The sequence below is a fragment of the Neoarius graeffei genome, chromosome 5 (assembly GCF_027579695.1).
Source record: "Neoarius graeffei isolate fNeoGra1 chromosome 5, fNeoGra1.pri, whole genome shotgun sequence".
Taxonomy (NCBI): domain Eukaryota; kingdom Metazoa; phylum Chordata; class Actinopteri; order Siluriformes; family Ariidae; genus Neoarius; species Neoarius graeffei.
This window is the reverse complement of record NC_083573.1, coordinates 49,876,459-49,890,104: the sequence shown is the minus strand read 5'-3', so window position 1 is coordinate 49,890,104 and position 13,646 is coordinate 49,876,459. Positions and strand designations below refer to the sequence as shown.

The 13,646-nt window shown below is 45.0% G+C and overlaps 1 protein-coding gene across 1 annotated transcript in view; it reads left to right on the top strand.

Moving 5' to 3' along the window:
• Window positions 1–11,863, top strand: part of fam210ab (family with sequence similarity 210 member Ab) — a 32,371-nt gene extending 20,508 nt beyond the window's left edge. Inside the window, exons 3-4 of the mRNA XM_060920566.1 lie at window positions 10,469–10,580; window positions 10,672–11,863. Of these exons, the coding sequence (XP_060776549.1) occupies window positions 10,469–10,580; window positions 10,672–11,004 (445 nt within the window). The 3' untranslated portion in view covers window positions 11,005–11,863. The remainder of the gene's footprint in view (window positions 1–10,468; window positions 10,581–10,671) is intronic.
• Window positions 11,864–13,646: the final 1,783 nt, after the last annotated feature.

Genomic DNA, 13,646 nt, shown 5'->3' with positions numbered 1-13,646 from the left:
CTCAAAATTTGAAAAAAAATTTTTTCCGATTTTTCGCTCAAATATCCGCATTCATATCCTATTCGTTCCGACTTTCAGTAATTCCGTCATTGAGATGAAACGAGGTACGTGATTGGCCCATCGCTCTGTAACAACCAATGGAACGCGCTTGTTAGATAGCTGTACGTAAGCTCGCTTCAAACAGAGTTGAAAGATGGCAGCCTCCGTGATCGAGCGTAAAGATGCAAATCGAGTTAAAGAAATCGACAGAATAGTGAAAAACAAGTTCCGCTGGGAATGGTTGGAGAAAGAGGTTGCTACAGACGTTGGACATAATACCGTGAGACATTTGTTCAGGTCGGGGCGGATCGTCTCTCGCTCAGGGGCAGAGAGAGATGGCGTGCTTGCTGGAGGCCCCTCTACGCATCAGCGTGTTATCTGTGAGTGTGTGTCGTTTGGTCACGAACAAACTCAGCTTTTTATGTGTGCGTTTTGTCCGACGTGGCAGAGCCGAGTGTGTTTGACAGGACATGGTTGTCTGGGTCGAGCTAGTGGGCTTTGTGTGTGTGTTTAGGGAGGCGAGAGGTTGGCTGACGGTCACCCGGAATGAGTTCACGTACCGGCGGGCTGGGCGGAGAGGAAAGGAAAGAGAGGAGGAGATGCTGTTCGTCATTTAGTCCGCGGAAATATTTCCACTTTGGGTGTAAAATGACTGGAACATTTGCTCAGGGAACAGACCCGACACCAGAGCTAGCTCCTGAGTTAGCACGGCTTGCTAGTAGCAGTGAAGTTCTGTTATGCCGCTTTTCCACTACAAACGCGGCTGAGTCGGGCTGAGCCGTGCCGTGCTGAGCGGGGCTGTTGGAGTTGCATTTCGACTACAACCGCGCTGAACCGTGCTGGCTGGAAGTGGGTGGACACATTGGGTGGAGTTAGCGAAAGTGGGTGGACGTCAGGTGATGTCGTTAAGCAGCGCAAACAGTGACATCAGTGATCTTTTCAGCGGTAGTCTCACGACCCGAATAGTAAACAATAAACATGGAGGACATGGAGTCGTTAGTGTTGCTGGTTTTGGTGCTGTGGCTTGTTGTCACCGACAACGCCAACAGATACAGGCAAGAGCGTATAGATGAGGCGAGGTGCATATAAGGCTTCAGAAATTCTCGTAATTCTTCTTCTTCCGGGTTTACGGTGTTTACAGATCCCAGCGTGCTCGCGGGGCGTGTGTGGGCATGTGAGGACACTCCTCCTCACCAATCAGTGCACAGGGGAGTGTCTGCTCACGCCCCCAGCCTCACTCGGCTCGCTTTAGCTCGCTTCAGCCCCACTCCAAAACCGTGCGAGTTTTAGGGGCTAAGCAGGGCTGAAGCGAGCTGAGTTGTGCTGGTTTTTGGTAGTCGAAACGCGAGCCATGTCGGGCTGAAGCGAGCTGAAGTGAGCTGAAAAAGGGTAGTGGAAAAGGGCCATTACTTTACACTCAGGCTTGTTGCTACTTAGCCATGTAGCTAGCAAGAGCTTTAACGCACCGCTTAAACAAGTCTGTCAAGGCCATTTATTTATAATTTAATCCTATTTTGGAGCATGTATAGCTTCTTCTGGCTACATAGAAAGTCAAAATATGTGTTGCAGCTGCCTGCTCTGGCTAACAGGCTAAGTGAAAGTGAGCGCTGCGCAGCTGGAAACGCCCCCTGTCCTGTTGCTCCACCGCGCTGATGAAGAGGAAATCTGTTGCACTGAAGACCAAACCGCTCCATAAGGCATATAGAGTGCACTAGAGAGACGACAGGGGCCCCCTGTGTAGGGCACTTGTATAAGAAGGAGGAAGTGATTTGGGATTGAGCCTTCAGTGTGTGTATATGGAGGCTACTATATAAAGTTAGTTTCGTTTTAGAGGTGTCAACATCATCTTGACCAGTGTTATTAGCCAGGTTGTTAAATTTATTTATTTATTTATTTATTTTTTAAATTATTTTTTAAAAAAGTATGATAATTGTGAATGAATGAATGAACTTAATTAAATTTACAACCAATGTAATACTTACATTATTTACACATTACCGCAGGGGTGATAGCGTTCCGGCGCCGCGCCGGATTTCCTGCGTACCGTGGCTGGGGAAAAAAAAAAAAAAAAATCTAGTTCGCCCATTGTCCTGTGTCATTCTGAGATGCGCAGATAGACAGTAAAGGGAATTCGGAATTCCCTTTACTGTCTATCTGCGCATCTCAGAATGACACAGGACAATGGGCGAACTAGATTTTTTTTTTTTTTTTTTCCCCAGCCACGGTATGCCGGAAATCCGGCGCGGCGCCGGAACGCTATCACCCCTGTTACCGTGAAATCTAAGGCATAATTAACAAAATTTACAGCAATAAAAAAAAATTAAGGGTGGCACAGTGGTGTAGCAGTCAGCACTGTCACCTCACAGCAAGAAGGTCTGGGTTCGAGCCCCGGGGCCGGCGAGGGCTTTTCTGTGTGGAGTTTGCATGTTCTCCCCGTGTCCGCGTGGGTTTCCTCCGGGTGCTCCGGTTTCCCCCACAGTCCAAAGACATGCGGTTAGGTTAACTGATGACTCTAATGGCCCTTTTCCACTACTCTTTTTCAGCTCGCTTCAGCCCGACACGGCTCGCGTTTCGACTACCTCAGAACAGCACGACTCAGCTCGTTTCAGCCCTGCTCAGCCCCCAAAACTCGCACGGTTTTGGAGTGGGGCTGAAGCGAGCCAAAGCGAGCCGAGTGGGGCTAGGGGCGTGAGCAGACACTCCCCTGTGCACTGATTGGTGAGGAGGAGTGTTCTCACACGCCCCGCGAGCAAGCTGGGATCTGTAAACACCGCAAACCCGGAAGAAGAAGAATTACGAGAATTTCTGAAGCCTTATGCGCCTCGCCTCATCTATACGCTCTTGCCAGTATCTGTTGGCGTTGTCGGTGACAACAAGCCACAGCACCAAGACCAGCAACACTAACGACTCCATGTTTATTGTTTACTATCCGGGTTGTGAGACTACCGTTTAAAAGGTCACTGATGTCACCGTTTGTGCTGCTTAACGACATCACGTGACGTCCACCCACTTTCGCTAACTCCACCCAATGTGTCCACCCACTTCCAGCCAGCACGGTTCAGCGCGGTTGTAGTCGAAATGCAACTCCAACAGCCCCACTCAGCCCGACTCAGCACGGCACGGCTCAGCCCGACTCAGCACGGCCCGGCTCAGCCGCGTTTGTAGTGGAAAAGCGGCATAAATTGACCGTAGGTGTGAGTGTGAATGGTTGTCTGTGTCTATGTGTCAGCCCTGTGATGACCTGGCGACTTGTCCAGGGTGTACCCCGCCTTTCAGAAATAGGAGTAGAAATATTAGAGATATTGGCTTCTTCACAGACTTCTGATTGGATTGAATGGATTCAGCAAACACATTTTTTGTGAATGTTGTTTAGTGAAAAAGTGATTTTTATTCTTGCATATGAAAATCCTCAAGTGAGTGAACGCTGTACAGTTCTGTATATGAGTCAATTTCACAGAAAACTTTTTTTTTTTTTGTCCGGACGCGTTTTGTTTACATTTTGAGATTTCTAAAACCTTTTTATCATCTCATATGATAAAACATTATCAGTTCTACCTTGCATTTCAAAATTTGACTACTTTGGTTCATTGACTACTTTGTCCCCCCACCAGGGCACTGCCCTGGACCAGCTGGGGGCCTGCGGCCCCCAGACCCCTGGCTAAAATTTTCAGATAATTTCACCAGCCCCAAATCACATCCCTGCTTGTACCACAACACTGTTGAATTCTCAAATCTGATTGGTCAGAAGGTATTGGTAGTTCTAGCTGCAAGACAGATCACAGCTTTATATTACTGCACTCATTCTAATACATTGCTTCTATAGTGACAGCCCCTTCGGACACAAGGAAAAATACTATAAAACTCTATATGTACAATTGTACACATTCTGTCCGAAGGGATTACACAGGGACGTATATTGTGGAATCACAACACAAACGAACTCAAAGTTTTCTGTCAGGAGACGTTAATTCACTGGTCAGCAGTGAGATGTGGTAGTGGTTTTTTTTTTTTCAGTATTACTTTAAAGGGAGAGAAAAAAAAAGAGGTTGTTGAGGGAACAACCGTTTATAGCTTTATTACACAAGTGAAAGCAGGAACTAACTTGTTTCGTGGAAGTTCCACAACAGTAAATCTCTCATCTCATTATCTGTAGCCGCTTTATCCTGTTCTGCAGGGTCGCAGTCAAGCTGGAGCCTATCCCAGCTGACTACGGGCGAAAGGCGGGGTACACCCTGGACAAGTCGCCAGGTCATCACAGGGCTGACACACAGACAACCATTCACACTCACATTCACACCTACGGTCAATTTAGAGTCACCAGTTAACCTAACCTGCATGTCTTTGGACTGTGGGGGAAACCGGAGCACCCGGAGGAAACCCACATGGACACGGGGAGAACATGCAAACTCCACACAGAAAGGCCCTCGCCGGCCCCGGGGCTCGAACCCGGACCTTCTTGCTGTGAGGCGACAGCGCTACACAGTAAATGTAACTATGAATTCTAAATTAGATAGGAAAACGGTTGTAAGGTTTTTGACTAAATAAAAATCGTTAGCGTCGGCAAATTGCTGTGGCATAAGAGCAATAAAGCACTTTGGTGCACGCTGCGATCAGAAAATAATCAACTTCAGGTTGGTAACAGCAACTCCATGTCATTTGCTTTGCTGCTGCCTCGGACCCCAGTGATTTACCCTTACCTTGAAACCATCCATTTTCTTATGTCTGTTTAGCTTCATGATAATCGCTGCTGATTAAGTTCAAAACTCATTTCCAAGATGAGGACCAGTTTGTCTCTTGATTCCATCCCTACATAATTTCTTTAAAAAAAAAAAAATTTAACCTGTAGTATGCCTGCGCATAACTACTATCATCAACAATTCACTGTTCACTGGTTTTATTCCTCCTCATCTAAAAAAAAAAAAAAAATGCTGTTGTAACGCCAGTCCCTGCAAACCAACCCAAGGACCAACTCATTTTTAGCCAAAATTGTAGAACAAACCTTTAGCCAGAATGTCCGAGCAGCTTCACGACCACCTTTCCACAGAACATTTGCTTTAAGGCTTCAGAAGAGGTCACAGCACTGAAGGATAGCTTTTGACTGTGCTACTTAATCACGTGGAAATTATTGGGTAAATCAGGAACGGTGGCGAATTGGTTCGAGTCCTATCTATCGGACTGCTCTCAGTGTGTCATTCTGAGGCATGTCCATTGGACTCTGTGTCTGTTAAACAGGATGTCCAACAAAACCCTGGGCCCTCTTTTTTATTCTGTATTTACATGCTGCCAATTAAACATATCATGGAAAATGGGCTGAGAGTTCACCAAACCGGACAGGACTGATTCCATCCTGATCTGCTCCGCTTACTCAAAATACGGAGGCAGTGGCACCGCCAAGCTGAGCAAAGTCCTTAACCCTCAACTGCTCAGTTGTGTGTGTAGAGAGGTAAATGTAAGTCGCTTTGGATAAGGGTGCCTGCGAAATGTTATAAACATACTCAAGTATCTCTATCCTCTCTGGTTCAGAACCTCAGTGTCATCTTTGACAGCCAGTTTCTCATTTCAGTCACATATTAACGACAAAGTTCTTGTTTTATCCTTCACTTCATCAGTAATGTTGAATATAAGGGTGCTTTCACACTTGGTCCCTTTCAGCCATCTAACCGAACTCAGATCGATGACTCAGCATTTTTTGCGCATATGTGAACACTCCAACTGTACCCAGACCCCTTTAAAGCGAACCGAACTGAGACCACCTCAGGAGGTGGTCTCAGTACGGTTCGCTAAAAATCAACGGTACGGTTCGCCTAATCTGCGCATTGTGAACAAAAAGCGCACCGGGTTCACGTCGCCTTTTTCACTGTAGTTTAACCTTCTTTGTTTGCCGTAGTTGGTCATGTGACTGTAGCAGGGAAACTCAACTTCCTTTTGCAACTTACCACAGCCGCTTTACAGTTCTCTGAACTTACTGACTGATGAGTCGGCCACAATAATATAACTATTAGTGCTGTCAAGCGATTAAAATATTTAATCGCGATTAATGTCGCGACAGTCATAGTTAACTCGCACTTAATCGCAATTTAATCGCACATTTTTGTCACATAAAAAACCGTTGTAATTCTCTTATCAGCATAAAGTGAATGGGCTTACTTTGTACCAGTGTTTTTTTTTGTTTATTGCAAAGCATAACACGTCTTGACACAGCCACTGCAAAGTGAAACCTAAGCCGAGCACCAGCGCAGGGCTAGCAAGAGAACCATGAGTGAAATGATCTACTGTTTGAGTTAGTCTACAACTCTAATCAGAGAGATAGTTTACACAGTGACGGTAGGCTTGACATGCTTGATTATAAGGCCAAAAAAAAAAAAAAAAGTGTTTCCGGTTACCTGACCGACCCTAATCCGTACCGCCCGACCCTAAACTTTTTTTCTGTTTTTTTCCCAGTCGCGACTTTAACCCAACCACGTGAACCGGAAGTTTTTGTCACTCACTGGGAAAATCAGGGCTTTCCACAAGCGCCGGCTGCCGGCCATACAGCCGACTACACAATTAAGTCCAGCCGGCTACTTTAATGACTTATTTTTGTAGCCCACAGGCTCTAAATATTAATTTTCGATTTTAATAAAATTAAATGTTTATCTAACGGACTGACAATAATGTCAAACTGAACCGCACTCATTTAAGTTGTGATTCGCGCTGTTTGTACCGATAATAACCACAAATTCCCCGCCGACTTCGTTGATCAGGGGAGAGTAACTCATCCGCGGCCCCGACATGCGGTGTGTGCGCGCACACTCCGCGGAGGCAGTGGTGTGTCGGGGCCGGCGGAGGGAACAGAAGCAGAGAGAACGCTTATTTTGTCTTTCACCTAGAGACATGATTCTCCTGTGTGGATCTGGCATTCAACTTTTTTGCTAGGTTCTATACTTTTTGATCAGTCACAGGTCAAACACCATGAGCACATCTGGAGAAATTCCGGCTTTATAATGGGAGTTTATGGCGTTACACACCAGCGGCGCTCAGGAGTTTAGAGTGTAGGCAGCTTGAAAAAAAAAGCTCTAACTTTCTCATTTAAACTGTTTTCTCAGCCACAATTTTCACTCTACACACACAACTTTCTCAAAAGTTGTAGTCACACATTGTGTGAATCAAGACATGTGTCTCCCTGAGCGATAGGATTTACAGTTTTTGAATGAGAAGCCTGAAAGTGAGGAGAGGACAGCCGCGCTCTCCCATAGACTCCCATTATAAACGTGGCAGCGCTTTTACTGCAAAATCAGAAAAGTCACTTGTTTTTAACTCGCTCTAGTGTCCACATTTTTTACACTAGGGACAAAAAAAATTACATTAATGTGTTCATGGGAGCCTTGTAGCACTCAATGTGAAAGAATTTTGTGAATAGCTCCTTCCGTTTCTGTGTAAATCAGCGTTGTTCGAGGAGAGGGAACTCTGAGAAAAAGCGCTCTTTGCTTGTTATATTGTGTCTTTTCCCTGCACCGTTACCAAGGCGACGAGCTGCACTCAGGGAGCAGAGAGGGGCGGGGCTGCTCTCTCTCTCTCTCTCTCTCTCTCATGGTGTATTGAGCTGTTATATTTACAGAAAAATTCATGTTAAAAGGTGTCTCATGCTGCATCAGATTCATCAGAAGGTGGTAACTCAGGTGACCTGCAAAGAAATTCATTATATTTTGTGAAATTATTCCTGTCTAAATATAGGTTATGGCAGCCATCTTGAAAAAAAAAAAAAAGCCTGCCTACCGACCCTAGTTTTGAAATCTACGTAACCGGAAAAAAAAACACTTTTTTTTGGCCTAATATAAAGTACACTATTATATTAACTTTAAGTTGTTCGTTGATAAATATTGCATTGAATCTGATCTTTACTGTTTCAGCTCACTTAACACATTTTGTACTTTTACACTTTCTGCCTGTTGATGCGTCGCGCTGTCCAATCAGAGGCGGCCAAATTTGCATATTACAGGAAGGATTTCTGGGATAGCATTGAGTTTACAGTTCAGAGGGATCTGGCTTCTTTAGACGCTGTCTTCTTAAAACTGAATGAATATTTAAAAAGAGCCAAATGAGCCAGACTTTTGAACGGCTCTTTTCAAAGAACGGATCACAAAGATGCGGATCCCATCAAAGAGCCATAAATCCCATCTCTACTAGCGCGCCCTGCCCGCGCTGGTTCTTTGGGGGAGGAGGGCAGAGGACTCTGGCTGTGCGGGGCGTGGCATTACAGTCTAGCTGCTATTGTTTTTCTAAGCAAAGTCTCTGTTCCAAGTTCCTGGCAGTTTCAAAAGCTTATGAAAAACCTACATCATGTTACAGAGCGTTAATCTCGCGATAAAAAAAATTATCGCCGTTAAAATTGAGTCAAGTTAACGCGTTAATAACGCGACATTTTTGACAGCACTAATAACTAATATATAATTTTATTTTCCTTAATCCGCACTATTTTGATCAAAGAATACAGCAGGGCAAGCATGGCAGCAGACATTTTGATTCAAGAGAAAATTACCCAGAATTCCGTGCACTGGGGGTCTGAGGGCTCTAGAGGACCTGGTGTGAACAGAAAGAGGACTGAGGCCCCATCAAAGCTTAACTGGACCAGAAAGAGAACCCAGTCCTCTTTGTAATAAATTCACAGTGTGAACACAAAAAGAACGTAGTTCTTTTTCTGTTGGTCCACTTAAAGAGGACTGAGTCTGGTTCCTTTAAAGGGGACCAGGTGTGAAAACACCCTATGAACAGATTCAATGACTGATATTTCAATTCAGTTTTCAAACATGACTATCCTTGGTATTGCTAAATTACATTACATTACATTACAGGCATTTAGCAGATGCTTTAGAGGGTCCAGAGTGATGTACAACATACTCAGATCAGCCTGGGGAACAGTTGGGGGTTAGGTATCTTGCTCAAGGGCACTTCAGCCATTCCTACTGGTCCAGGGAATTGAACCAGCAACCTTTTGGTCCCAATGTTGCTTCTCTAACCGTTAAGCCATGGCTTCCGGTGGTGTAGTGGTTAGCACCTTTGCCTCACAGCAAGAAGGTCCTGGGTTCAAACCCAGCGGCTGGCGAGGGCTGGTTTCCCCCAAAGACATGGTGGCTCTAAATTGGCTGTAGGTGTGAATGGTTGTCTCTATTGCCGCTTTTCCACTACAAACACGGCTGAGCCGTGCCGTGCTGAGTTGGGCTGAGTCGAGCTGAGCGGGGCTATTGGAGTTGCATTTTGACTACAGCCGCGCTGAACCGTGCTGGCTGGAAGTGGGTGGACACATTGGGTGGAGTTAGCGAAAGTGGGTGGACGTCACGTGATGTCGTTAAGCGGCGCAAACAGTGACATCAGTGATCTTTTAAGCGGTAGTCTAACGACCCGGATAGTAAACAATAAACATGGAGGACATGGAGTCGTTAGTGTTGCTGGTCTTGGTTCTGTGGCTTGTTGTCACCGACAACGCCAACAGATACTGGCAAGAGCGTATAGATGAGGTGAGGCGCATAAGGCTTCAGAAATTCTCGTAATTCTCCTTCTTCCGGGTTTGCGGTGTTTACAGATCCCAGCGTGCTCGCGGGGCGTGTGTGGGCATGTGAGGACACTCCTCCTCACCAATCAGTGCACAGGGGAGTGTCTGCTCACGCCCCTAGCCCCACTCAGCTCGGTTTGGCTCACTTCAGCCCCACTCCAAAACCGTGCGAGTTTTGGGTGCTGAGTAGGGCTGAAGCGAGCTGAGTCGTGCTGTTCGGAGGTAGTCGAAACGCGAGCCGTGTCGGGCTGAAGTGAGCTGAAAAAGGGTAGTGGAAAAGGGCCAAATGTATGAGCCCTGTGATGACCTGGCGACTTGTCCAGGGTGTACCCCGCCTCTCGCCCATAGTCAGCTGGGATAGGCTCCAGCTTGCCTGCAGAACAGGATAAGCGGCTACAGATAATGGATGGATGGAAGTTTTCAAACATTTTTTCTCTCCATGTTCGAGTATTTGAATTTTTTTCCCTTTTTTAATAATGGCTCTGGCAATCCTAATTTGAATCATTTTCTGTTCTCAGATTGTGGTTAAACATTATAAGGAAGCTGTGTCAGTGCACAGATCTGACACACACACACACACGCACACAGTAAACCTTCGCTGCATATACTTTTTGATATTCCTAAACCAAACACACTGTTGTTAAGGAAAACGTTCCTTGGTAATTATGGTTTAAAGACCAATTGTAAAGCTGTTTTCCTGGTTAAAGTCTGTCAGTGTTTCTCATTCACACACACTTCACTCTCATCTGGAGTGCAAACAACTACAGGACACATTCTTATCAGCATGCCATTTTGAACCCTGTATAATTCCACTTTAAATGACTGGCCATAAAATCCTCATCCCAAATTGCATCATTGCTAAAACATTTCGAAATTGTCTGTTTTTTTTTTTTTTACCAGAGGGGTGAACGTGGTGCCGTTTCTGGAGTACATCGGCGTACCGGACAAGCTCGTGGGCATTTTGCGAGACTCTCAGGGTGGATATGCGCTCACAGCCTACGCAATGTATAAGGTATCAACTGCACTCATCTAATCCATAGAACATGAAGCAAGGCATGTGTCAAAATTCTCCGTTTCACTGATCAGCTTTATGTCCTGAACAGCTTGCTACACCAGCCAGATACACGGTGACTCTGGGCGGCACGTCCCTGTCAGTGCAGTACCTCCGTAAGCACGGCTACTTCTCCACGCCTCCTCCCGTCACAGAGTACCTGCAGGACAAAATGGAAGAGACCAGAGAGAGACTCTCCGAGAAGATGGAGGAGACGAAAGAACGATTTTCAGAGAAAATGGAGGAAACTAAAGAGCTCCTGTCCGAACGCATGGAAGAGACTAAAGAGCGCTTGGCTGAAAAAATGGAAGAGACGAAAGACAAACTGGCTGAGAAACTGCAGGAAACCAAAGACAAAGTGTCTTTACGGAAGAAAACAGATTAACAGAAAATGATGAATCTCGCAGGGTTGTAAAATTCGACGACACACTTCCAAGCCGTGGAAATGTGTTACTTTGTGTCTTAGACTTCCTGTCTTGAAATCCAAAGGTCCTGAATTTATTTTGAACATTATTCTGTAAGACCTAGAAACCTGAACATAACTGATTCGGGCTGATTTCTGCTTCTGCGTTGATGCACATCGATGTACTTTCATGAGGACGGAGAAAACGGCCACGCGTTAACAAGAAAATCCTAGCAAGCAGACAGAAAAACAGTATTACAACAAAACCAGTAAGGCAAAAGGCTGCTAATTTCATAAGCAGCACTTCCTCCACAGTCCCTCATTCTCCATTTCTATTGGCTCACAAGCCCGAGGCTCATGAATTCACCTTTCAAACTGTACTTTTCCTTGTCATACATCTTTTTCACCTTTAGTACCTTGAGTGTGTAGCTTTCACGGGGAAACATGACTATAGTAACCTTTCCAAATAAGCTAAGGTACGTATTTGGACATTTAAGACAACAAGCCTTTAATCTAAAAGCTATTTAACAGTTACTCCATGAAATCAAGTCGTACATGAGCTCATAGCGGAGTTGGCTATAAGCGGTGTACAAGACTGAGTGGAATAACTGTTTTATTCTATACACATTCACTGGATTTTGAGAAACAAATTTTTTTTTTTGCAAATTCAATAAGTAAAAACTCTTTTATACAAAACAGCCAACAAAATCAATCCCGCTTAGAATGTAAACAAACCAGCGCAATCCATCCATTATCTGTAGCCGCTTTATCCTGTTCTACAGGGTCGCAGGCAAGCTGGAGCCTATCCCAGCTGACTACGGGCGAAAGGCGGGGTACACCCTGGACAAGTCGCCAGGTCATCACAGGGCTGACACATAGACACAGACAACCATTCACACTCACATTCACACCTACGGTCAATTTAGAGTCACCAGTTAACCTAACCTGCATGTCTTTGGACTGTGGGGGAAACCGGAGCACCCAGAGGAAACCCACGCGGACACGGGGAGAACATGCAAACTCCACACAGAAAGGCCCTCGTCGGCCACGGGGATCGAACCCGGATCTTCTTGCTGTGGGGTGACAGCACTAACCACTACACCACCGCAACCAGCGAAATGACGGTTGCAGTTTGTGAAAAGTTTTAGTTCCTTGGGGAAAAAAAAAATCTTACCATGAAATACTTTTATTTAATATTTTGTTGTACTTTTTTTTTGGTGGGTGTCCTCTTCTTCTTTAGGGTTTTTTGGCGGTTGGTAAACCAACTTAAAGTGCATATCCTGGACCAATTTCATGTTTTTGTTTTTTAATATGAAAGAATGTCCCTTTACACACTCATCCAGAAGGGTAATTCTGCACAAGGCCATCCGTCTACAGCAGAAAAAAATAAAAAACAAAACGCGTCTGGAAAAATCCCAAGCGAGTCTGGAGCCAGATTCGTGACGTCACCTGCGGAAGCGCGAGCAGGCTGCGCAAGCTTTGCACAGTTTCAGTGCACAGCCTGTGTAGACCAAGCGCTCCCGTTTCTCTCTCATTGTCCGGTCTTTTGGGAAACGATGAGTACTAATCCCATCATGATTGGTGTTGCTACACCGTCCTACGATACAGCTGTTAACCATTTTAATAATTACGTGATAACATTGAAGAAATTTGCAGAAAACCACCAGGTCGTTTTCTCATAAACAAACCAGCGCTGACGTAGGATTCAGAGGGAGGCGTCCCGCACGCGACGTCACGAAAATCAATGTTTGCCGGGAAATGCCAAGTTTTTTCAGAGGCGGACCAATTCAACTCAAATGGCTTGACTTCAACTGAATTTTTCTGATATTACGCAAGGTAAAAAAAATTGCATAAAATGCGACAGATATTTGACCAAAGTTTAATATAAAATAGGAGAATTACATTGATCTTGCTCCTGAATTTACCCGTGATATGCACCTTTAAAGGTGCTTTACCACCACTGACTGGGCTGGAGTGTGGAACAGGAGATTACGACACTATTCTTTTAGCTATTTTTGTTTCCTTTAAATACTCGATAATTTTTGGGGTTTTGTTTTCAAGTAGTTTTTATTTCATCCTCGGTTGGTTCAGTAACACTTACAGCCATTTTGTTTTCCTCTACTCACGGTATACAAGCTGGTAGCCTAGTAGTACAGTAGCCAATCAGAGTGCACGATTGCTCATATCCAGTGAATGTGAATAGAATAATTAGAGATATATTACATGTACCTTTCCCAGGTAAAAAGATGTCCTCTTGGCAAGAAAAAGTAGTTTGGTACCTTTATTTCTGATAGTGTGGAGATTTGGCACAGACTGATGATAACCACTACCAGAAGCAAATGTGCGTCTTTGATTTTTAGGAATTTTTGTTTGGTCTGACCACTGTTATCTGAAAAAGCAGGAAAGCACCGTTCATCATCCTATAACGGCTAGTGTGTGGATGATGGTATGACTGTAGACATGTAACCGAGAGATCAAACACACGCTCACCGAGCAGGGGAGGGAGTGTACTGGATTTGGGATGAAACTTGAAGCGCATTAAAACTCGTGCAAAAACAAAATGGGAGTTTCTCAGAGCAGAGGTGACTTTCTGAAACACTTGTACGTCTCGGTGTCAAAACATC